The 25374-nt window shown below is 42.8% G+C and overlaps 2 protein-coding genes across 3 annotated transcripts in view; both read right to left on the minus strand.

The window, feature by feature from the left end:
* mapk8ip1b (mitogen-activated protein kinase 8 interacting protein 1b) overlaps nt 1–21551 on the minus strand; it is a 38653-nt gene extending 17102 nt beyond the window's left edge. The window contains exons 1-2 of one of the 2 annotated variants that reach the window (XM_035161088.2): nt 21390–21551; nt 6760–6871 (exon numbers count right to left, since the gene is read on the minus strand). In XM_035161088.2, coding sequence (XP_035016979.1) covers nt 6760–6871; nt 21390–21466 — 189 coding nt within the window. In that variant the 5' untranslated portion in view covers nt 21467–21551. Of the gene's footprint in view, nt 1–6759; nt 6872–14823; nt 15259–21389 lie in introns of those variants that run through there. The other variant, XM_035161097.2, reaches the window with a different exon arrangement.
* Nucleotides 21552–22637: 1086 nt separating this feature from the next.
* LOC118112096 (guanylyl cyclase-activating protein 2-like) lies at nt 22638–24839 on the minus strand. Its single transcript, XM_035161119.2, has 4 exons — nt 24489–24839; nt 24230–24379; nt 23699–23810; nt 22638–23590 (listed from the first exon to the last, which is right to left on the minus strand). Exons 1-4 carry the CDS (start codon nt 24687–24689, stop codon nt 23448–23450), a joined length of 606 nt encoding a protein of 201 aa, XP_035017010.1. The 5' UTR covers nt 24690–24839; the 3' UTR covers nt 22638–23447.
* Between the last annotated feature and the right edge of the window lie 535 nt (nt 24840–25374).

Raw genomic sequence — 25374 nt, forward strand, 5'->3', positions numbered from 1 at the left:
ATTATATCCAGTCTTTTATCTTACTGAGACAATACCTGATCATTTATCACCCTGTTCTTACAAATGAGTCAGATAATTGGGAAATGAATTAGTAAAGATACCGGGAAGCTAAACTCGCGGTCTGTAATAAATCAGCCCCGAATCCGCAATGATTGGTTAAGCTTTTTTTCCCACCGGTCAACAAACCCCACTAACATTATAACTGCGATTATAATGGATATAATCTGCTCAGTTTAAATGACTCTGTGTGTTTCATCAGCTCCGACTCAAATCGGCAGAGATGGAAACGTGACACTTGTGTGAACACGATCATTTCTTCTGGAAAGAAAAGGCAAACTCCTTTACCTCCGATGGGAAAAGATTCAATCAGCTTTTTTTTTTGCAGATGTACCTGCGTTAACAAACCCTGCGTATATACCTGCTAATGTTGGTGAAATGTGATGTCAAGAGTAAAGGCTAAAAGAAAAAACAACGAGCTCCTTTCAGAGCAGATCCAGAGACCAGCCGCTATGATAACCACATCCACCACAGTCTGGATTATTTCAGGGGATAAAATCGCCGAGAGTTCAACAAGACTCCTTTTTTAAATTGACCCACATTTTCCAATCATTCAAATAACTAAATCACCTCTAGGAATAAAACCTGGAAGTATAAACCTTATATTGTGTTTATTTCAACATGCACACGCCTCCACGTTGGCTGTGCATTAGCGATCGACTGCGTTATGAAGATAATTACATGTGTTTTCTTTGTGAAAGTAGCAGAGTGGGTATTAGCATGTGTGTGTGTGTGTGTGTGTGTGTGTGTGTGTGTGTGTGTGTGTGTGTGTGTGTGTGTGTGTGTGTGTGTGCTGCTGCAGATGGTGCAAGCGAACTCACAGGAGGGTGAATGGAATAGAGGTTAATCCGACCCCACCGGCTAAGTGTTGCCTTCAAGCACATTTGTATGCAGCGAGACGCCAATCGCAGATATTTGAAAGTCTCTCTCTATCTCTGCCTAAAGAAAGAAAAGAGGATTGTGTGTGTGTGTGTGTGTGTGTGTGTGTGTGTGTGTGTGTGTGTGTGTGTGTGTGTGTGTGTGTGAGAAGGGTTGTGTTGTATCAGTCCCTTTGTACTGGGAATAAAATGGAAAGAGTGTGTGTAGCTGCTTTTCTACTCAGTGATCATCGCCCTTGAAAGTCCACATTTTTGGATTTAATACCAATAAAAAAAAGTCTTGTCGCTTTTCAAATGTTTCTCCAAATGTAGCTTTTTATTCAACAATGGTTTCAGGCTGACTTTGATGTCTGGTACGTCCGGAAATGTCACATGACGTATGTTGAAATGAGGGTTAATCTATCATATGACTGGCACCTGAGAAAATGCCACTGCAGCTGCAAGGTGTAAATAATGGAAGCAGGACATTGTTTGAATGAAAATGCAAAACAAAAGCAGCAGAGAAACCTTCTCTGGAAATTACAGAAATAAACAAAAGTCGATAATTGTCAGGATCCAGATTTGATGTGACCGGTGTTTATGGCTCCTGCTGTTTTCACAGTTGTTAAAACAAACTCCGATAGCGTTTGATCAAATCCATCTGTCCACCTGTTTATGCCTCCATCCATCTATCCATTCATTTACCACTACCACCAAATTTTCAGCTCAGCCACATCATATCTGTTTCTGCGTCTGAAATAAAAATACAACCACTCTCATTTTCATTCCCTTTTCTCTCTTCAGCCTCTTCTTCCATCTAACTTTACACCTGCTGACGATCAATACCTGCTAATACAGCTATTTTTTAACTGGCCCCTTTAAGAGAGCCTGGCTCTTGTTGCTAGGAGACAGGGGGCTCAGTGAGGATGAGGAGGCTGAGGAGATGCTGCGGTGACGCTTGCCTCTGGACCAATCAGAGCAGCCGGAGAAGGGGAATCACACAGGCAACACGTAGACCACAACAACACAAGAAAATGAAAAAGGTCTGAAAGTCCTAAATCACTCAAAACATGGTGTCGGAAAATAAGAATATAATTAACACGGTTAACAAATAAACACATTAAGAGAAAGGTCTTAACAGCTGGTGTAAATTAATGGCTACAGATGTGACATCAGATTCCTTGACAGATTATAGTGGAACATTAAAACACAATATTCAGTGCCAACGTTCTGTTATTATATAAAACGTTATCACATATATAATGTCAGCTCCCCAGGCTCATTTACTCATATCAGCTCGTTGTGTTTTGGTTTTCCAGCTCAACCTGGTTTCAGGTAGCATTTAATAAAGCTTTGATAAACCCTCTATAATAGTGGACATAGTATTGATATTGTATTTAACATGTGAAAAAGACATCAAACTATAAAGTCAGTCCTTATCAGCTCCATATGTAATTGTCTTCTAACACAACGTGATGATTTTGACATGTTCCACATCTTCTGCTGCCTGAAAAGTTAATAAGAAATAAACGTTATTTTATACTGTGAATGAATCCACACAGACCAGGACTGAAAAATGTCAACAGTGGCTCCTGCTGATTAAACTGATTAGTCCCAGGAAACACGGAGCTGGTGTCTCTGTGAATGATGCATGACTATGTGCAAACAGCTGAATCCCAGTAAACATCCTGTGAGCAGCAGCGAGCAGGTTCCTCTCTGCTGTTACCATGTGGATGAGATGACGTGAGCAGTATCCAAGGGGGCATTGTGTGTGTGATAGTGTGTGTGTGTGTGTGTGTGTGTGTGTGTGTGCTTCAACAGTGCATGTATTTTCAGCTCCGACACATGCAGTAGGTGAGAGAAACACTGTTGCCATGGAAATAGCCCTCCCTCTCCTCTTTCGAGATTTTTTTGTGGACCCCTCCTCTCTCTCTCTCTCTCTCTCTCTCTCTCTCTCTCTCTCTCTCTCTCTCTCTCTTTCTCTCTCTCTCTCTCTCTCTTCTCTCTTCCTCTCTCTCTCTCTCTCTCTCTCTCTCTCTCTCTCTCTCTGGGTAATTGAAACCTGCTTGTAGTAGCACTGTCACCAAAGTGCTTTGAATCAATCATCTTTATCGATCGGAACGTTTCTAAACAGTGTAATCGAAAGCCCTGAAGTTTATCACCGATGTAAATAATTTAAAAATTCAAATTTGATATCTAAAGGATTTCTGTATTTGAATTTAAACACGATGGCATAACTGTTAAGTTTACATTCATTTCCTCAGGCCTTTTAATTGCAGGTGCTTTAGAACCATTTCAGATTCATCCGACCCACTTTAAACCCTTCCTATAAGTCTACAGGTCTAAATGATGGACATCGTATAAAATAAGCGAGATTAAGTGACGTGTTTGATTGAAAGAAACTTAGATGATAGACGCTGGATTTAATCGTGCATTGAAATTCATGAGACTTTGCATATTTGTTGCAGTTCCTGATATGATTTTTCCTCTGTGCGCAGATCGGGGTGTGTTGAGTGCTGAGGAGGTTATATATGATATGTCTGTGTGCATTGTGTTGTAGTGTTTGATTTGTGTGTTCCAGAGTCACTTCTATGTAATTGCCTGTTCTATCCGACCCCACCCTGACACATGACTTGTCCAACCACCCACACAAAACAAATGGCTGCTAATCTAATCCATTCAGCCCTGCACAAGTGCACAGAAGCACTCCACTCTGACACACACACACACACACACACACACACACACACACACACACACACACACACACACACACACACACACACACACACACACACACACACACACACACACACACACACACAGGTTGTGATAATGCACATTGTCATTTCATGTCTCTGAGGATCAGTAAATCTCTTTATGTGAAGCAGCTCAAGGCCAGAGTGAGACATTAATTCTTCATGAGAACAGCCATGAAATTCAATTTGGAATGAAAATCAATATCTTTATCACATTCATGTTCGTGTTTCCACCACAAACATTCAGTTGAGAAAAGCCTGGAAAGAAGCTGTTGTCTCAAACAAATATCTGCTTATTTTTCCACCTCATTACTACTTGTTGCTCTTTTTCAGTCTGAACAACTTTGGTAAAAAATATGGGATTTACTTCTGCCAACTCCTGAGTTGACAGTTCCTCTGTCTGGACTTTTCTGGACGACAGGTGCTATATGAAAGACGTCCTGCACTCATGTCTATCAAGAGGGTGAGCACAGCCACACCCCCCATCCCTCCCCCCTGCAGAGGGAGACACCACGCCCGTCTGCGGTGTGTGATGCTCCCTCCGTGTGACCCTCCATTATTGATGAGACTAGATCCATCCTGAAGCTCCCCCCCGGGATGATGATGAGCTCACTGATGAGGTCACCGCTCTGTGGGTCAGTGAGGGGCTTCTACGTGAAGTGTCCAGGGTCCATCACCCCTTTCCTCCCCAAACGTGCTGCAGCTGCACCAGCCTCCGCATGCATCTTTCAACAGGCCGGGCCTCCATCGAACAATGTGCACTTTGAAATAGAATGATGGGGGTTAGGGTTAGGGAGAGATGAAGGTCTGATTCAGTCACTGCTCCTCACCTCTGTCCTCCACGTCTGAACGACCGGAGTTCAACAATCTTGTAGAAAGTAGAGATTTACCGATGCTGCTATCAGGAAATCTCCTGTTTCTGTAAGTTTTATTTTTCTGATACTGTCTCCGAGTCTGAAACTGCTGAAAAATCTGTGTACCGATGACACATCTTTCAGTTTTGTGTGAATGAATGAAATCAGCAGCGATTTAAAAAGGATAGAAACGCAGTGATGTCATTTGTTGTGGGTTTTCTGGCTCTGTCTTTGACAACAGGCTCGTCCGTCTGGTGCAGATTAATCGCTAATAAAACAAACAGTCCTCAAGGTCGTTGTGAGCATTGTGGGATTAGTTTCTGCTCAGCGGCTTCAGAGAACATCGTTACACATGTTGTCATGTTGCCTACATTATAATTAACACACCGCAGAAGCCAAATTACACAACCTATGGGGACGTGATGCTCATCTTTCACTGATGATGCATTTTCTCTTTCTGGAATCCTGGTCCAAGTGTTTATGGAATTATATCTCTTTCTGCATGGTCATATTTTAATGATTTGCAATCACTCATAGGACTTTTTTGTGTTTTTCCCACAAAGCTATTCTCAGTTTCACAATTAGTTCATGTAAAATACTTTGAATGCCGATCACTGCCTTCAAAATGTAGTTTGGCAAACTGTCAAATGTGACAAGAGGCTGAAACATTATTGAGACCAACCAGCAGAGCCTGCTCTTTCCCTACACGGCAAACAATCCTTAACTGAAATGTTCCGTAGCCTCTCCACATGTGCAGAAGCCAAACAGGACTGTGTGGCTCATCCTGAGTAAACGAGACTGTAACACATACGGTTTGTTATTGTTGCAGTTGCAAATTTGAGCCAGTATGAGCCATTTTGGATTGTGCTCTCAGGGAGAGGATGAGTCATTGGTGCAGATAGTACATGTGAGCACACACACCTCCAGCAGAAAGCTTTCCCATTCAATAATCTGGGCCATAATTAGCTCCCTGGGTGAAAAGCCAAGAAAAAGCACGCAGAGGGGGAAAAAAAACTGGCTTTTAAATCTAAAAATATCCCAGGAACTACGTAGCATTGCGGCAAATTTCCCTGAAACAAACAAATACGAGTCATGGTGGAAGGAAATCTCTCGTCTTGCTCGTATACGTGACAGAAAAAAGCCCCGAGACCCTCCTGTTGCCTTGGTTACGGTAGAAAAGATGAATGGAGGAGGAGGTGATGAAGGTTTTAGTGGAGACGGAGCCGGAGAGATCTGACAGAATGACAAATTTACCTCTGGCTCATTCTCTCCCCCTGTGCCTCTCCACATCTCTCGCTCTCTCTCTCCACGGCTGCATTTTCACATTCGCTCCAGTTGCAGATAATGACCTCCTTGTTTCCGTGGCAATAACACTTGAGAAAACCAGAGTGTAGATTGAGCCCGTGCTGCTCAAAACTTAACAAAAACACAACAAAACGCTCCATTTCGGGCAAAGTTTCTGAGGTCTTGAAGAAAGAAAATGTAAACAGCTCAGAGAAAATCATCCACACACACTCCAGGATGCAGCAGGGCAATCGTATGCAATCAGACTCTAGGTTTTTAATAGAGCGTCTGTCAGGCCCCCCTCTGCCTCTGGCCTCCGTCCTCTGCCGGCAGGAAGCTGGATGCAGCAGCTGCTCAGGACAAAACGCCACAGAGAAGAGAGTCCGACCCCTCGCCGAGCTCGGACGTGGACACACGGTGTCACTGAATGACGGCAGCATGTCGGACACGATCTGGCTCAATGAGCATGTGAATGAAGAATGGATGTTATGTTATGTTTTTAATGCCAAGCCTCTGTAATACAGTATTCTATAAGGTTATTTTTAAATATTTTAAACTTCCATGTGTCAAATATACTTTGTGTCCAATATTATATTTTGTATATTTAATTTTCCATCCATAGACATAGACTTTGTACAAAGATTGGAAAATGCCTCTCCACTTCCTCACACATCACGCCTCCTTGTGATGGGACGGAAACCATCTTTCAGAAAAATGTATTTGACGTGTGTTGACTTTTTAATTTGGTCCATTTCCCATCCAGTGACATGGAGGAGGAGGGCTTCATGGCCTGTACTAAAGGGACCCACCAGGGGGCGATCAAGACAAGTTGGCTTCACTTTTGGGACCTTAGGAGAGATGACCTCTAAGATAAAGGCTCTCAGTAAAAAAAATGAATAACTTCCTTTTAAGAATATAAACTCGCAGCTCTGTGTGGGGGCAGCTCACCTTCATGTCTGGGCCATTGCAGTTGAGGCTCAGCCCGCACTCGTCTGTGATCTCTGTGATCTCCGACAGGTCGTCATCCTCAAACTCATCCAGGCTGATGTCGTGGGTCAACCTGGTCGAAGGGCGGGGATTAGGGTGAGAAGGGAAAGAAGAGGGAGAAGCACACACAAAAAAAAAATCTAAGTTAATCCTTCATCACTCATCCGCAGCCTCGGAACATCTCAAAATCTCTTGTTGACCGAATTTAACTGGGTGAAAACTCTGAGCCAAAATCCTAGGACACATGAATATGGGTCACAAGCTCTGGTCACAAATGTCAGCATAAAACTTCAACAAAAAAAAGTGTATTCAATATGTTTTTGGATAAAGTGTAAAATAAAAAAAATGGCTTTTAAGGAATGATTACTGATATTTTTGATTTCTAGTAATTTGCCTTTTTAGCTTCCTCAGTTTTTCTCCTATGCAAAGTGTCTTTGTGCTTTGTTAAAATAAAATATTACTATTATTATTATCATAATGGCTGAATTAAGCTTTTTAATCAATAGGATATTCACAAACAAACTGCAATTTTTTGTTTTGCATCTATTAGATGATGGGGTTGGTACACTTTTGAGAAAATCTTTATTTTATTATCAATTTTGCTCGATGCCTAAGATCTGTTACTCTGGAACAGCAATCACCAAAACTCCAAATACCATTTCTGTGCATATCTTCATCAGCTACTTCTCAAAAAAGGAAAGCATTTCAAGATTCCCTTCAACTTCACACAGAGCATCACACAAACAGCCCCGGGCAGCACATTCTCATCACAAACAGGCGCCATTGTCACACCCCTGGTCAGTGAAAACACCAGACACTGGGGTGGTGGTGGGGTGCAGACTGTCCATGTGGCTGCTGGTTAAGCTTCAGCAGCCATGTGGACAAAGCTGCACACCCACAGTGACGAGGACACTGAATCATAGTGATAACGGAGTGGAAGGGAAACATGGATCGCAGGCGACAGCTCAGTCCGAGGGTTCTGTGGCTGGAAGCATATCAGAGCAGACTGAACTAATCCTGACTAGAAGTTTCAGGAGTTGCTTTTCCAAAGAGCCACATTTTTAAACTAATCATCTAAATCCTGTGAGGAAACAGACAAAAGTTATTCTATCTTAAACATCGCAGAAAAGAAATTAAATTAATTGATTTGGTTGTATTTTAAAGCTTTTTATTTATAGTTTATAAGTTATATAAGTCTATGGTTAAACTATAAAATATCAATGAATCATTGCCAAATGTTTTGCTCCTTGCAAAGCTTCAACCTCTGCATCAGTTTTGTACAAGCACATCGACCTAGTGCAGCAGTGCACATAGTTAAAAACATTTTATTTTGCAAGGAAGAGCAGAAGGTCTTAAACACTCCTGCAGCGACCCCGTCCATCACTCCAGATTCAGGCAGGGAAATGTGCTGCTGCTGTAGCAGGATGATTCAATTAGCTGCCAGTAAACAATGCTTCAGTTTTGCCCGTCTGTAATTATGTCCGTCTGTTATCCGTTTTACCCAGCAGCCTCCTGGGCACGGCACACAGAGACAGGGCAGGTAAATGTTATTAGCGGGAGGAAAGAGAAGATGACAGCGATCACAAGGAGCAGCGAGCTGTCGAAGACACCCGGTGAACCTGGAGAGCTACGAGCCCCCTTGTTGCTGCACGATGCTGATGTCATTTCTGACCACATAGACACTGCAGCTGTCTCCTGTACACACAGCTGCCGTCGTCTTCTTCAGCCATCACGTGTCAGCGGCAGGAGTTAAATAGCCCGAGAAGAAGCATCTGTTTAGCTCTATAATGAGGCCCTGAAGGAGGCGGATGGATGGATGATGGATGGAGAGGAAGAGAAAGAAATGAAAGAGAGGGAAGATGAAGAGAGAGAATGAACCCTGCAAACTGCGGGGAGAGAATGAAGAATCCCTGATGAGGATATACTGTACATCTGATAATGAGACATTAAGAAAACCAGCCAGTGGAATACAACCATCCACCTTCATTCAACGGCCCTTTAACTGAGAAGCTGCAGCATCAGTGTGAGTTTAGGTTTGAGTGATTGTACCGATTAAAGTAATTAATGGGAAACAATGAAAAAAGGGTTTTCTACTGTGAAACCTAAGTTGTGCAACAGTTGAGGTTGAAAAATCTGATTTAATTTCCTGCTGAAATAAAAGCTTGTTTTGTAGAGTTTGGATGAGGCTGGTGATCGGATCCATGAATCTAATAAACACAAAAACAATCAATTGATCCTGCAAGTTTTGCCATTGTAACAAAGCCTGATGCAGCTTGTCCCTTAAAACTTCAACCTCAAAGACGGAGCAGTAGAGCGGGTGGATGAAACAGAACCTGGCGGTTTTTGAAAGATGGATCTGTTTGTGTAATCTCAGCCGAAAAGCTTTGTGTTGTCAGTATAAAAAAGGCTGAAGCCACAGTGTCTGGGTAAAGGGAACGAACAGAGAGGGAGTCGTGTATTGTGTTGTTCTTCTTTCTTTAAATGCTGTAATTTAATTGACCTACGCAGATCTATGGTAAAACGATTTGTGCTCGAGTCCACCAGATAAATGTAAAGACTAATCTTCCCTCTCACTCTGATTTACATCTCCATCGACTAAGAGTCTGTAAGAATCAGCAGGTGGGTGAGAGCCATAAGACTCGACCATGGGCTCCACGTGCAGCTGGAGAACCACAACAACGAGCTGCAAGAGGCTAACTACAGCATGGGGGGGTTCTGCTTTAGTCTAAGCAACAAAACAAATTTTGAATAAACAAGGTGAACAGCGCTCTGTTACGCAGCAGCAGCAGCAGCAGCAGCAGCAGCCGGGACTCAACAACATGAGTCGGGTCATTGATCAAATATTCATTCACAACAAGGGCGAGAAAAAACTGAATTTCCATTTCAAGGTTCTGCAAACAGGGTCGAGCTACACTTCTGAACTTTGAGTAAACAAGCAAACAGTAGTGCAGCCCCCCTTATCCGCTGCAGACAGAGAGCTGCAACCACAAACACCACAGGCCAAGCTAATAGCACTGGACTAGTAACTATTAATAGCTGAGGCATTCACAAGGTCAATTTTTTTCCAGCTAAAAAGATATAATTATATTTAAGAAAATCCTTTCTGTTATATATATTTATATATCTCCAGCTCTGCTAATTTTTCCCAGTAAACATGCTCCACTCACCACCTGTGGTTTCAGGTGCCATCCCAACTTGTCCCGACCAAGTCGTCGTTCAGGGGAACCTGCTCTGATTTAAAAACCCAAGAACTGTGCACTTATCAGTTCACTACTAATGTAATTGTTACAGCACAGACAGCTGCTTATATGGGAACAAAATCAATATCCTCCTCGGTGTCCCCCCCATTATCAGCCTCACTTACAGGAAGGAGCAGAAAGGAGGACGGGGGGGGGAGGAGGAGGAGGATCAGAGCCAATCGGCCTTAAATATGTCACGTTATTTTTGACCGTGAATTGCAGGATTTTGACCCGTACTTGCGGCTTCACGAGGACGGAGAGAGAGAGGGAGGGAGCGTAGAGAGGACGAACAAAGAGGTGATGTCGTGACTGTAGATCAAACCCTGAGGAAAGAGGCGGTGTGGACAGTGAGAGGATGGAGAGAGTCATCAGGACAAAAAAGGGAATGGTAGGAGGGAGGAGGGGAATTAAGTGCTGGGAGATAAACCACCAGGACTGGACAGGGTGACCTCTCTGCTGCAGTGAGTTGAGGGTAAAGAGGGATGCGGACACGGGAGAAAACCAACAGAGTGTGTATTACCGAGCAAATTACATCGTCACACATCGAGGCTCACGCATCACAGGGTGGCGTGCCACGTTGAGCACGCTCGACGATCAAAAACGGCGGCACGGTCGCATCACAGTCACGACGTGAAAACCTCCTGTTACAGAGTTCGGGCGGGGGGGGGATATTTTGTTCTGTAAAAGATAAGAGGACTCCTTTATCTTCGAGATCTGTAGGAGCAGAGCAGTTTGTTTTGTGGAGATATTTTATCCCTGACAGCATCATTAAGGCGTAACAGCAAACTCAAGCGATACACGTGCACCCCCACCACTCGGAGTTGTGTTTAAAAAGCTTCCAGCTAAGAAGGAAACACTGGAAATATGAATCAACCTTTTATTCTCAGGGAATTTGAAATATTGATATTGGAATACCGCTCCTTCACTCATTCACGTTTCAAGCAGCCACAATTAGATTAGTAATTAATTAATTTCTATAAAAATCAATTTGAACTCAAGTTCATTTGTATAGCAACAAATTGCAATATACATTATGCATTCAAGGCATTACGTATAAGAAAGAAAATATCCACAACTTCCCACATTTTTAAATCTGTATATTTGCTGTTTCTTCCTTATTTTCCTGACGGTGAACTGAAGATGTTCGGCAACTGCTCAAGTTAAACAAGAAATTAGAAAATGTCACTGTGGATGATGAGAGTTAGATTCTTGCTAATGACATTCTGAATGTGAGGGTGAATGGTTCTCTCGTGTCAGCTGTTATTGGTTCAAGCTCCCCCATGACCCTCAAAGAATAAGTGATATAGATAATGAACAGATGGACTATTGACATTCTGACATTCTAATGGACCAAATGTTTCATCAAGAAGCCCATAAAAGAAAAATCAGCATTCTAATTTATGGTGATGATAATCGTTACAGAGCAACAGAGCAACAGAGCAACAGAGCAACAGAGCAGCAGAGCAGCAGAGCAGCAGAGCTCGCTGGAGGAGAATACAGATCAGAACGACTGGATCAGCTGAGCTCGACAGCAGCGTCCACAGCACCTGACAACGTTCAGAGTCCCAGAAAAAAACATTTCCTTCTAAAGTATTGTCCAAAGTTTGAGGACAAACTAATAATCCTCACAAATTAGGCCTGTAACTCTGGAAGAACACGATAACAAGAACAAGATATGGACAGGAAATGTGAGAATGACACACCTGACCCCAGAGATTAAACACTTTAATCAGAAAATATGCACATATTTTATTATTCTAAGAAATAAAAAATCTGACAAACATTATGTGGTCGTATCAATAATTTAAATCTTTAAATAAAATCTAGTTTAAAATCCAGAGGCCTACATACACATCCTCTCTGGGATTGTATTCCTGAACTACATAGTACAAGCATCCCTCTCACAACCCCCTCAGTGATCAGTGTGTGCTGACGCAGCAGACTGGCGGCGCTGTCCGGGTTCAGAGATGCTTGTGAGGCAGCTACAGTGTCATCATCGCTGAAAGTGAGACGCAGCAAAATCTGCGACTGTAGTAACGACGAGCTGACGCCGACATCCTCACTGTCACACACGATTACCTCAGGGGACCCCGAAAAGCATCCGACCACCTGAAGGAAACTGCTGAAAGATATGAAACGATACAACCTGTTGGGGGAAAATGTCGAGAATGATCGAATCTGTTGGAAATAGGCTTCAAGAGGAAACTTTAAAATGGCCTAGCTTTAGTTCCCCTTCAGGAGATGTGATGTTCTCGGTGCAGCAGATGCGACGTCAGCAGGAGCAGATGTTTGGACGTTTGTATTCTGTGGCTTCTGTTTACACTGCTCACACATCCCGTGTCAGAACTGATCCTGCACATCAACTATTACTATATTTACACATTTATTTATCTACCAGGTACAAACACAGAGGTGTAGAAGGACTTGTCTCAGATATTGATTGACGCTACATGTGCGCTACAACCCACGTGGCCGACTCCCCCCCCATCGCCTACACCTGCAGATTCAACAGATGAATTCGACAGCTCAGGCAAACTGACCAAGAACTGGTCGATTGTATATTCACTGGACGGAGGTAAAGTTCCAAGATGCAAAAATGAGTAACCTTGAAACTGTTTAACCTATTTTACAGGAAGATAAATGACTGAGCTTTTTATGTAAAATACTAAAATGTTATTTTTCTTTTTACATGTAGATAAAGAGATAAATGAACCATTACCAAAAGGACACAGGATTACAACTGGGGAAATGTATTTTTCATTTCTTCAGGCCTTTAAGGTTTCAGGAAAATCCATTTGGGTTAAATATCAAACTCGACTTTTCAGTTTTTTCCAAGTCAGTGGTGACCTTTTCAAAATCGAATCAAAACCAACACACACACATAAACAGAAAAAGTGGAAAACCTCCAAGAACCAGCTGGATGCAAACCAGCCACTTATGAGGAAGAGGACATTGCTGTTGTCAGCTGTTGTTGTGGCTCAAATGTGAAAACTAACAATGTACAGTTTCCTATTTTTACAAGTGATAAAAATACACTTGCATGCAGTGAATAACGCAACTGAAAAACCATTTAACCGCTCCTGATGCCACTGAAGATGTAGTGTTGTAATAAACACTGGTATCAGCTCCAGAGAATCTAAATCAATCCCCAAAAGACCCCAAACCTCTCATGAAATATGAATTATTTTCCACAGGATGTCAGAGTCTCATTAGTCAATTTGACTCCTAATGGATCTTAAGCCTTGAGTCCGTCTCTCTGAGGGAGATTTTAATATTTCATGTGTCATTTAGTCATTTTGATCCCATTCTCTGACTGTATGATCTTTCTCCCACTATTCCAGTATTAATAACCATAAATATGATTTTAATTACGCTCTGTGATCCCCCAGAGATGTAAAGTCATGCTCAGGTGCATTCACACAGCCCCGTGTGTTCCAAAGGTGCAACACTTACTTACGCTCCGTATTTAAAGGCTTAAAGAGGCACGTGTCTTGGGTTTTAAGACTCAGCTCCTTCGTCACTTCTGCACAAATTCAGAAATAAAACCGAAGCAGGTGGATGAAGTCCTGATTCCAAAGTGTCCCAGCTGAGATGAAACATGACGACACTCTGTCGTAAAGAGGGCAACGACGCTGCAGGACGGACGCTAAGAATTTGGGCTAAACTCCTGTGTTTCTCTGCGTCCTGCTGGACTGTTTGTTCTTCGTTAATGAAGGACAGCATGACCCTGCACGCTCGGGCCATGATGGGCCTCATTAGTCTTTATCTGAATCCAGGTCTGACCCTGATGCCGACAGCACTGTATCAAAGTGCTGCCTGGTTGCACATATTGACCGCAGGTTTTTGTCCAGGTCGAATATCCTTACACGACGGCTCGTCATCAGATTGTCACTGAAAAGATTAGTTCTTCCCTATTCTCATCAGGCCCTGAAGACACATTATGCAAGAATGTACTTCTTTTGCAGTTTAGGGTGAAAAAGGTTGATGTTGTGGGGAAGGCAGATTAAAAAAACACCTCTTGTATTAGAAGATGTGGAGAAAATGCAAACAGGCAGATTATTATGGACCTAAATTGCCATGAGTCTGATTTCCATCCAAACACTTATAGCATTGATTTATTGCAATATTGGCTAATGCACCAGCAGAAGCAGGACGGTGGCGTTACCCTGTCCTCAGCATCTGTGTGGTGCTGTTATGGTTCAGTCTTACTTTCCGCACACATGCACAGATGTGTGCACACCTGTTCAGCCCCAATGATTCACACATTTATTCTCCCACTGAGAGGTTACAAGGCTGCGCGCTGACCGTCATTCATCAGCTCTGCCCTCCTGCAAGGACAGGACCAGGACAAGCACCCAGATCAGGACCGTCCCATCCGATTCACCACATACAGCCGGGACAAAAAATTAAAACCTCCATCAACAACAAACTCTGAAGACACAAATGCATCCATGCAGTGCATCTGCTCCACCACCGCTTTCTGTCATGCAACAACATAAAGTCGCCCCTCTGGCTTCTCTGGTCGTATTTTTGGTCAACGTAAACCAGCAGCACCTGCTGTGCACGCTACCCCTCCTCTGAAGACACAAACGTGCACACTCGCCTTCAAGGGCATGGCTGTCCCTGAGCTTTGAGGTGCGAGGAGACGACACATAGCAGGAAGAACATGTCAGCAGTTACACACTGACAAGGTCACACACACACACACACACACACGCACGCACAGAGCCATGTTTGCTGCATGCCGGTAAAAGAGATGGAAGAAGAAACGCGAGACATGCCCTACCATTTCTCCCACTGGTCCTCCATCCAGCCCTCTCCTCCTTCCCCTCCCGAGTCCATACTGTAAGTGAGGAGGGCATCCACAGCCGAGAAAAGAGGAGGAGGAGGAGGAGGAGGAGGAGGAGGAGGAGGAGGAGGTTAGAAAGTGATGGAGGGAGGAGTGAGCAGGAAGAGAGCTGGAGGAGAGGGAGGAGGGGTGCAGCTTGTCCGGGTCGATGGATTCAGAGCCTGCTGCTGCTGCCGCTGCCGCCGCTACCGCTCTTACGGAGGAGCGGGAGAGAGATGGAGTGGGGGGGGGAATTCTTTAAAGCAGAGGAGCTGAATCTGCCGGAGAGGAGTGTTATATAATCTACTCCTGTCTTTCTCTCTGATGTTTACTCTGTGCTGCGTGCATCAGATGTTACTATGCGCCACTGCAGGGAACTGCTGATGTTAACAGAACATCCAACAAGAGAAACATCAGCACGGGAGGACACTCCTCTCTCTCTCTCTCTCTCTCTCTCTCTCTCTCTCTCTCTCTCTCTCTCTCTCTCTCTCTCTCTCTCTCTCTCTCTCTCTCTCTCTCTCTCTCTCTCTCTCTCTCTCTGAAAAACACCACTGTGCTCAATTATTCATGAGAACCATTGAACCAAATTTGTCCATCTCTCCTTTCTCTTCAGTCGTCCTCTTAGTGGAAAATTCCAGCTTCTTTGTTAAAATTTTTTTTAAAAAATACAATAAAAAATAAATCTGAATAATCTTTGTGCTAGTCTTTGATCATAGCACATAAAGATGGAGGACGTGACAACCCCTTATAAGTGAAGCCAAAGCATATCTATCGCCACCTGGTGGCTGGTTGCAGTAGTCAGTCATAAAACCCTGCCTCCTCTATAGAGAAAACATGGAGCAAACAAAAAATCTAAATACACAACATAGCATATTTTTCCGAAGATGGTTTCTGCGTCGTCCATCTTTATAAACAGTCTATGAACAAATGGTTTTCACCCAAAACAGCTATTTCTACTTCTTTTAAATTTTTATTTTACAGCTTTTAGAAAACAAGTTCTGATTATCTCACTGCACCTTCTCTGCAACAAATGAAAGACAGACTCAGTTATATATATATTTATATATATACCATAACATTTAACAGCTAGAGGTCCTTTTTTTATTTTTTAGCAAGTGAAGAAATTAAAGCTAAAGCTAAAAAACAACAGTAATGTGTTGATTACATTGCTGGATGTGTAAATGGAGAATTCATTGCCGCAAACGACAACAGCTTTAAAACATGTAACTAAATCGTATATCTACCATCTTGTTATCTTCCTCCAACCTGTTAAACTTCTAAATGGCAACGGGTGTAAAAGTTATAATAAAAGTTGCACTTTGGAAAAAGCAAACTCAAGGTTTTTCTTTATAAAAAGTCAGAGACACTGAATCCGGGTTCCTCTACACTGAGAAACCCACATGCAGCCAGATGGACATAGCAAGACCTTGGTAACTGGCCCGAAGCTATGGAGCTCACACACAGGCTTCACACACTTCAACACAGTGACATCCCCAGTGTAGACTGTACAGGTTGCGTTACATTATTGTGTGTGTGTGATGTTTAATCCCCTTACAGCTCATCAGCGGAGGCAAATTAAGAGTGTGACGTCGATGGGGCCATCAGCAACATTAAATTATTTTGCATTAAATCCTTTGTTACGTTAACTTGTGCTGAATTTTGTCAGAAGAAAGAATCTGCACACGGGGGCATTGCCACAGCGTAGACTGCAATTTACTGGGGCCCCGGGCTGATGGAGGGCCCCACTGAGAACAGCTGATTACGTTCATCCACAGCAAAGATAATTGCGCAGGGCCCCCCCACATTCCATTTGCCTGGGGCCCACAAAATCCCTTGAAACACCCCTGTCTGCATACTAAATATTAAAATGCTGTGCAATGGAAAACAAAACCTTTATAAAACGGCTAAAAGGAATTTCAAGCTTGTGGAAAAAATTGGAATGAAGTTCATAGTAAAATAAAGTGCTGGACTATAAAGCAGCTACATGTGTTTGTTTCAAATACAAGTTTACTCGTATGCACAGCTTTGTATGTTTGACACATCCCGGCTCATTCATGCTTAACGTGAGACATTTAAACTGAAGGAGCCTTATGTCCGTACTCTGCGTTAATTTAATCAATATTTATAAACTACAGGTGTCTGTATGATGTCATTAAGACCGGGGCACTGGGACAAACAGCCACTTTGGCTTTTTCCTCCTCCGTCGCCATGTTGTAGGAAGAAGTGGTTGTCAATAGAATGTGATGCCCTCTAGTGGACGATTGCATCATTTAAAATCTTTTTGTTCGTTAAGGCAGACAAACCTCAATACTGGCAAAGCAGTAAGAAGAGAGAGAGAGAGAGAGAGAGAGAGAGAGAGAGAGAGAGAGAGAGAGAGAGAGAGACAGAGACACAAGACAGAGAGACACAGAGACACAGAGAGAGACACACAGAGAGAGAGAGAGACAGAGAGAGAAAGAGAGAGAGAGAGAGAGAGAGAGAGAGAGAGAGACAGAGAGAGAGACACAGAGAGAGACACAGAGAGAGACACAGAGACACAGAGAGAGAGAGAGAGACAGAGAGAGAAAGAGACAGGGAGAGAGAGAGAGGGAGAGGGAGAGAGACACAGAGCGAAAGAGACAGGGAGAGACAAGAGAGAGAGAGAGAGAGAGAGAGAGAGAGAGAGAGAGAGAGAGAGAGAGAGAGAGAGAGCATACTGTATAAGCAGAGGGGAGGTGCCATCAGATGGAACGTGCATTGTCAGCAAAATCGAGCCACAGCAGTAAATTATCAGCGTGGGGGGGGGCGACTGCAACCAGAGCCATTACTGTCCAGTGTGTCAGCTTCTACTGGGGGTGAAATTCAAATCAGCCTGATTCTCTCCTTTTCTCTTCGAGGATAAAACTGATTAAAAAAAAAAACAGAATTCAAGTTTTTCTTTATCATCGAGAAAACATCACAGTCAATAACAGATGGATGTGAGCGGATCAGAGAAACTGACACTTCAGAAAATCTCCTTAACCTCCCTCTGTCTCCCCCACCCCTTTCTCTCACATCCCTCTCACATCCCACAGCCTGTGAATGCGTCTGCCTGAGCGGATCTCGTCAGAGAGTCGGTTCAGACGCAGCAGAGAAGAGGATGAAAGAAACATTAGAGGGTAAGTCAGTGACTTAGAGAAAGAAATGAGATCATGGACACACTTTACTTTTGTCTTCATTATTTACTTCTTCAAGCACGTCAGGAATGTGTCTTGATGTATTAAGGGTTCACTTCCTAAATCAGTGGTTATCTGTTGGTATCATCTTTAAATGAAGATGGACGACATTATAGATCCTATAGATGAAGCCAAATCATTTGGACTGCCCCCTGGTGGCTGGATTCAGTATAGGATATAAACCGATGAGACATAGACCAAATTAAAAGTGTATGTTAAATAAATTTTTCTCAAAAATGGTTTGCGTCATGTTAAATAGGTCTTATACCGCTGATGTTTAAAGTGTTTACGTTTGTGGTAATTAGTTTTAATTAGAAACATCACGATTTGGCGGCTGAGCCTGACTGATGTACAATGGGAGGAAGTCGAGATTTGTCGTCCATCTTTGACGGCAGCCACTGAATGAGACAAGGTGTAATCGTCCCTGTCCACTCAAAGCTGAAGATTTTGAAGTCAGTGCTTATTGTAAAAAATCTTGTAAAATTTAGTTATACAACATCTTTAGGGAGCCGTTCACAGAAATCTGTAAATATCTGCTTTTGAGAGCTGCATTTTCAATCTTTGCGAATCTGCATTAACAATATGTATTTATGTATTTCATGGAACTTGTTTTAGAGATAAAATTATTTAAAAAATATTAGCCAGGGGTTGACAATGTCCACAAGAAAGATCCATGCATTTCTTTGTTCTATAAAATACAATGGAGGTCTTAAAGAAATATCTGTTCTGTAAAATCTTACGTTCAAACTGCTAAAAGAAAAAAACAGGAATATCTGAGTAAACGCCAACTTGACACGTCCCCATTGAGGAGCGATGAAAATTTTAAAGATTCCTCATAAGTGGGTCACATCCGCTGCTCGTGCATCTCCACTCGGCGAATATCTCCACACTCGTCTGTTCTCCAGCAGCAGCAGGTTGCACAGAGAGACGGAGGATTTGACCACCGGCAGGAGGAGGTGACGGAGGAAATCAAGCCAACATATGGCCGCTCTGGGCCGGCGCCAAACCTGAGTGGATTATCGGGCTTCCTCTCGCTACGGTCAACTACAACCATCAATGAATACAGTTCAGCTGTGATGAGGAAAAGAAGCCGGAGTGTTAAGCACTGATCTAAATCAATTATGTTCTAAATTCATCCTTTCAAACAGCTCGCACTTTCAATCGATTTCTAAATCAACGTTTAATTTCTTTAACATGTAAATTACACATCCGTCGACATGAAGTGAGCGTTTGACATTGATTATGAATGATTGATTAAATAGCTCCAGTTGTACGGTTTCATGTCTTTTTGAATGTTGCTGATGATCAGTTTACATTTGGAGCATCTTTAATTCGTTGTGCTGCTGAAACGGTTTCTGTTTCCTCTGATGATTTGTATGTTCGTGTGTAACTCTGAGGCACTTTTCTTTTTTAAGGTTTATTTATATATTTTATGTGTCACATGAATCAAACACTGCTGGAGCCGCTCTGATGATCTGAGGGAGGAGGGAGGAGGGAGGAGGGTTGGGGATGTGAGACACAGACCGAGCCTGATGGTGTGTGTGTGTGTGTGTGTGTGTGTGTGTGTGTGTGTGTGTGTGTGTGTGTGTGTGTGTCGCTGTCTCACTGTATATTGATCATTGATCTCCCAACACTCTGTAACGCCACTGAAGAATTACAGCTTCTCCTCAGGCGCCATTATAAGGGTCTCTCTCTCTCTCTCTCTCTCTCTCTCTCTCTCTCTCTCTCTCTCTCTCTCTCTCTCTCTCTCTCTCTCTCTCTCTCTCTCTCTCTCTCTCTCTCTCTCTCTCCAACACTATTTTCATCGTCAACTCAACCTCTGCAATCAATCGTGCTCTCATGCAATTCATTACTGATGAATTATTTAGGCTAAATTCACAATCTCATCTTCCCGGAGCCTGAAGTGAATCTTCAAACTTCTCGAACCCAAGAGGGGATTTAATCTGGGCCAAAATAAAACTGATACAATCCACCAGCAGTCTGAATAATGCATGTATTTCAAACTGACTGATAATTGTATCTGTGGCCAGAATATGAACTGTTTCATTAATTATTCATGCAAACCAATGTCCTCATCAGACAAGTAGACAGTTCGTATTCGTCAATTAAAACAAATGAAAATGAAATTCAAAACAAAGCTGTAAAATGGTGGCTATGACAACGCCAGGTTTAAACAGCAAAGACTATACGAAAACTAAAACATCCATTTATCTGCTGTTCTTTTAGATTCTGTAACTCATAATGTGTTCATTTATTTTACTTATACAGTTATGAATATAATGAATTTTCTCTTTAATACCAATATATAACCTTTATAACCCCATGTGTACTTTTTAAATTGAATTCATGTATTTTGTATTTATGTTTCGTGCAATAAACTGAACTAAGAATATTGTTAATTAGGCTGGGAACAACCCGGGCACCTGATATGTGATACATGGCCTGCGATTGCGAGAATATCACGATACCGCGATTCTGCGATAATCTATATATATTACAAAACAATCATATATACAGATGCATCACAATGTTTGGGTAACTGGAGAAGAATACAAATACCCCTGAAGATGTATTTGTGTATTAATTCACTGTACTTTGTTAATTTAGTCGTATCTTAGTACTTGTTCTTTATCAAACACACTAGTCATTATCCACATGCGACATCATCCTAAAGTAAAATAACCATAAACTGGCAAAAGTGCAAACTAAAGTAAATCGATATTTGGCTCCAGCGTATCGATATTCGCATCTTATGAGCATCCCACTCCTTATTATTAATAATATAGAATGATAGAATAATAATATATCATGATTCTATATTACAAAGATTTTAACTTTTTAGGATGTTAATTCTCATGTTAACTCAGCAATACAGTGACTGGAGATGAATATGATGTCTGTTCATAAATCAAAGTGGATATTAAAACAATAAAAAAACTGTATATTTATAACAACACAAGCTCATGATGGTCACAGGAGGGAAATACCACATGATGTCAAATGTCATGGAACATATTAAGGCCACACTGGAAGTCCCACAGCCGCTCTGCAAGCTCTGCTGGTCGGTGCGTGATCACCCAAAAAGTGCGCGTCACATTTTAAAATGCAATGTTTCCAGTGGATGCTCTGGACGTGCACACGGTTCCCCTCGGCCCCTGGTTGAGCAGAGACACGCCCAAACACAAGCACCTCTCCCCGCAGAGCCGCGCGGAGCCAAACCGCAGTTGCAGCGGCTCCCCGCAGCGCACACAGCCGGCCATCAGCAGCCCGAGCCCCGCAGGCCCTCCTCCTCCTCCACCGGGGAGCTCCCTCCTCCCCCGGAGCTCTTACCTGAAGCTGGCCGGGGAGTTCACCTGGACGCCGCGGCCGGCCGGAGGGCTGGCTTTCCGCTTGTCTCTCTCCGCCATGCCGCCTCCGTATCAAGCCTCCATTGGCTCCGCTGTGCAGTTCGCAGCTTCCCCGGTGCAGACACCTGCCAGGTCCGCTGCTGCTGCTGCTGCTGCTGCGGTGCTGCTGCTGCGATGCTGCCGCTGCCTTTGAGGGCTGTGGGAAAAGTCACAACTCCGCTGAGCTGTGGGTAAACCAACTGGGCTGGTGATGAGGGAACTGTGTGTGTTCATTTATTAATGATAATAAATGATAAACACTCAGAAACCACCCCCCCCCTAAAACGTTTCTGAACAAAATATCAAAGGCAACAAGGCTAAATAACACATGAGCATTTAAAATCAAAGACAGCCAGTAGTCGCCTGTAAGCCTATTAGAAAAATCTAAAATCAGAGACAACAGAAAAGTAGCCGGCATTAGAATGGACGAAAAGAAAGAAGAAGAATCCTTAAAATATAAACTGTACAGTACAGGACGAGCAGATCTATTGGATGGTGGGGGTGCACCTTGATGTTGGTTGCCACCTGCAATAAACCAAACAAAGAACAACAACAACAACAAAAATTCAACAGCATTTAATGGCAAAAGAAAAAGATAAAAGGAACATAAGTTCAAACTAAAATAAAAACTATCAAGTCAAAGCCAGTCAGTAAAAGTCAAAGTTTTGAGAGATTATTTTGAAAACACATGGTGATATTTCAAGTCAGAGTTGGCTCATGCGATTACTGCCAAATAGAGGAGTCAGTGGAGCATGCAATGCAATACGTATGTTAGAGAATGAGAAAAGCTGGAGGGAAATTGCAAAAGCATGGAGTGGAAGAACTTCTGAAATATTCATCTGGAGTGGGTCTGCCATAATTCACACATCAGACAAAATTGTTTTAACAGTTAATATTAACACGTACATCAACGACATCAAAAACAGGCACATTCTGTTAGTTGTATGTTCGTTTGCGAGATAATTAAAAAAAAACATGATATTATTATTTTACAGAATGCATCATCACAGAAAAATAGAACAACGCTATTTGTTTTAGTTCATGATAAGCAGATATTTCAGATGAACAGGACAATGGTTCACCCTGACATCACGTTGCTTGTGTTCCTGCAGCTGGAGTTTACGATGAGCCTGTGAATGCAGCAGCAGCAGCAGCAGCAGCAGCAGCAGCAGCAGCAGAGAAGTGAGGGATGCAAGTGGATGGAAAACAGAGGATCAGGAAACAGAGGTGGATTTCAGTCGGTACCAAACTGGACTAATCCGAGGAACGTGACCCACTGTATTGATCACATTTATAAAAACGAGTCTGAATGTAACAGGTGTAGATTTCCCTGTTGATCTTTCAGTGGTTTAATCCAGAGAGAAAAATGTTTTGTGTTTAGAATAAAAAAAACTCTTTGATTTGTCTTTAATCTGTTAAACAAACAACACTCACAAACACACTGGAGACAGTCTGTTGACATGACATTTATCAAGACCTGGGACTATTAGGGAGTAATGTCAGAGACAAACCAGCAGAGGGCAGTAGGCTACTTTTCACTGTATTGTGTGTAGAAAAAAATAATTCTGTGATGATCCTGATATTATAAGAACAGTTTCCTTGATTTCTCTTTTCTTTCTTTCTTTCGAGTGAACAACTTATTGCTTGTAAGAAATAAATGCTTCAGTCCATCTCTCCATTTCATTGGCCAAGTGTTATTTTTAATACGACCCCTAGATGTTGCTGAAGTCCTTCAGACGCCTTCTGCGAGGCCGCAGATTAAATGATATTCCTTGTGCCACAGAAAACACATTTCTGAAAAAAGAAGATTGTTTTTCCTTCATGTCAAAATGTTCAGTGTGTCCAGGTCCAAGAGGGAATAAATTAAAAATAATTAGCTCATAGTCATTATGCTGGTTTGTCAGTGAAGGCAGGAGGAGTCTTGTCACAGTACTTTAGTGTTTCCCAGAAACTTCACAATGAGGTTCCTTTCCATTGTGCAGGCTGAATATACTGAACTCCTTCAGGGATCCTTGGCACTCATGAGTTGCCGGTCGGACAAGTACTTCTGGACCCATCCACAAGGATTGACGTCGAGACGTAGGAAGCTCTGCAGCCACGGACTTCTCTGAGAACCCTCCACAAACTCCTCCAGTGTAATCTGACCTGCAGCACAGACAGAGGAGCTTTCAGTGAGATAGCATGGGAACCTTTGTTTTTTAGGCATTCGCTGTTTTGGTGATGTTGGTGATTTTATGTGTGCGGTCAACTCACCGTCATGGTCCACATCGACCTCTTGAAAGATGCGGTCACACGCCTCCTCCGCAGTGAGTTTTTCCTTTCCCGTTTCGTCAGACACGGAGCCTTTCTTTATCTTGTAGATTATCTGAAAGAAAAAACCAGGAATGAAACCGTTTGTCCTTCATCTCGTACCCGAATTCTAATGTCGTGGTCCCAAGAGGATCAGCTGCTGACCACTCAACGTTTCATGTAGTCCACCGAACATTAATGAACAGTAAAACATTATATTACAGCTGGACCTGATAATCTAAAACACAGTTAATAAGATATAATAAAAAAACGTAAAGATGGTCTTTTGAAAAACACCTAAAAACCGAAGCTATTGCCTAAAAAGCAATTCTTGTTTGAACTAGAATGGTATTCAACCGTCAAGCTGATTCTGCGTAATCTTGCTGATAAACAAACACACAAACCGACCAATAACCAACGGACAGAGGTGATGACCTCCTTGTTGGAGCTCACGAGGCTGTGACTGACTGCTTTTAGGAAACCAGGACCTCTTACCTTTACAATCTTGTGTATTTCTTTTCTGTCCAGACGGCCGTTGTCATCGCTGTCGAACACCTTGAACGACCAGCGCAGCTTGTCTTCAAGTCGTCCGCGCAGAACAAGATGAAGAGCGGCCACGTACTCTATGAAATCCATCGTGTTGTCCTGAAGAAACAGGGAGAAACACCAACATGGAACATCTGCTCGGTTAGATAAGCGGAAGAGCTTTGTTTGCTTGAGCTGTCATTTGAGGAAGATTTCACTTGTGACTCACATGATTCATGTCAAATGCTCGGAAGATGTTGTCCATGTACTGGGATTCAGGCGTCCCATTCTTTACTCCAAACATCCTCTTGAACTCGTGCAGGTACAGTGATCCACTCGGACACGCCGTGATGTATGTGTTGTAGAGGTCCTGGATGCTGTTCAGCTCCAGCTCTGGTTCCTGCGTTTGTATCTGCTGGTTCTGACCCATGCTGTATCCAAACTCTACCACTGCAGTGAAAACTAGGAGTTTCTTATTTTGTATAAAACATAAATGCAGATTCTTTAGTAGAGTAATATCCTGAAAGCTCCTTGCAGTGAGTTCTTCAGCGTCCGCTTCATGGCTGCTGTCGAAGGTCTCTTCAACAGCTCTGGGGTCGAGAACAGAGTTAAGCATCATAACAGATTCATGTGATCCCTGCCCCCAACCAAGATGCTTATTTTCAGCCCGAGGCCACAACAAGCTGAGTTTAAAATAATAATCCTGATCCTATCTTGAACCTTTGGTGACCCAGGGTCACTGATACACTTTATACTGCTGGAGTTACAGCTCCTTTTCACTGCAGCTGGTAAAGTGGCCAGATCACTGCTCTGACAACCTTAATTTTCATTTCTCCGGTGCAACTCAATGGAATCTCTGGGTTTGCTTCCATCTTGAACTCAGTGCCCCCGACTACTACTGCTACTCCCCTGGAGTAAAATAAGTTAGCAAACGCTGTCAGAGCAGAGGAGCCTCCCTCTCTACCTTCAGGAATCCCTTGCAGAGTCTTTAAGGTGAAGGGAGGAGGTTTCTGGAGACGCATTATGCTTTAAGCAGGAATATTTAGGAAATGCATCAGGGAGACTGACATTTAACAATTTAACAGCTGTATTGCAATCATCAAAACTGAGCTTTT

This window comes from Hippoglossus stenolepis, chromosome 1 (genome assembly GCF_022539355.2).
Source record: "Hippoglossus stenolepis isolate QCI-W04-F060 chromosome 1, HSTE1.2, whole genome shotgun sequence".
NCBI classification, from domain to species: Eukaryota; Metazoa; Chordata; class Actinopteri; order Pleuronectiformes; family Pleuronectidae; genus Hippoglossus; species Hippoglossus stenolepis.

What these genes read in the sequence shown, in the direction of transcription:
- LOC118112096 (XM_035161119.2), bottom strand. Translation starts at nt 24,689, where the DNA reads ATGGGTCAGAACCAGCAGATACAAACGCAGGAACCAGAGCTGGAGCTG. An exon ending in AAATACACAAGATTGTAAAG is followed by an intron (nt 23,811 to 24,229) that starts GTAAGAGGTCCT and finishes TTTTTCTTTCAG; the next exon opens with ATAATCTACAAGATAAAGAA. An exon ending in GGTCGATGTGGACCATGACG is followed by an intron (nt 23,591 to 23,698) that starts GTGAGTTGACCG and finishes TCTGTGCTGCAG; the next exon opens with GTCAGATTACACTGGAGGAG.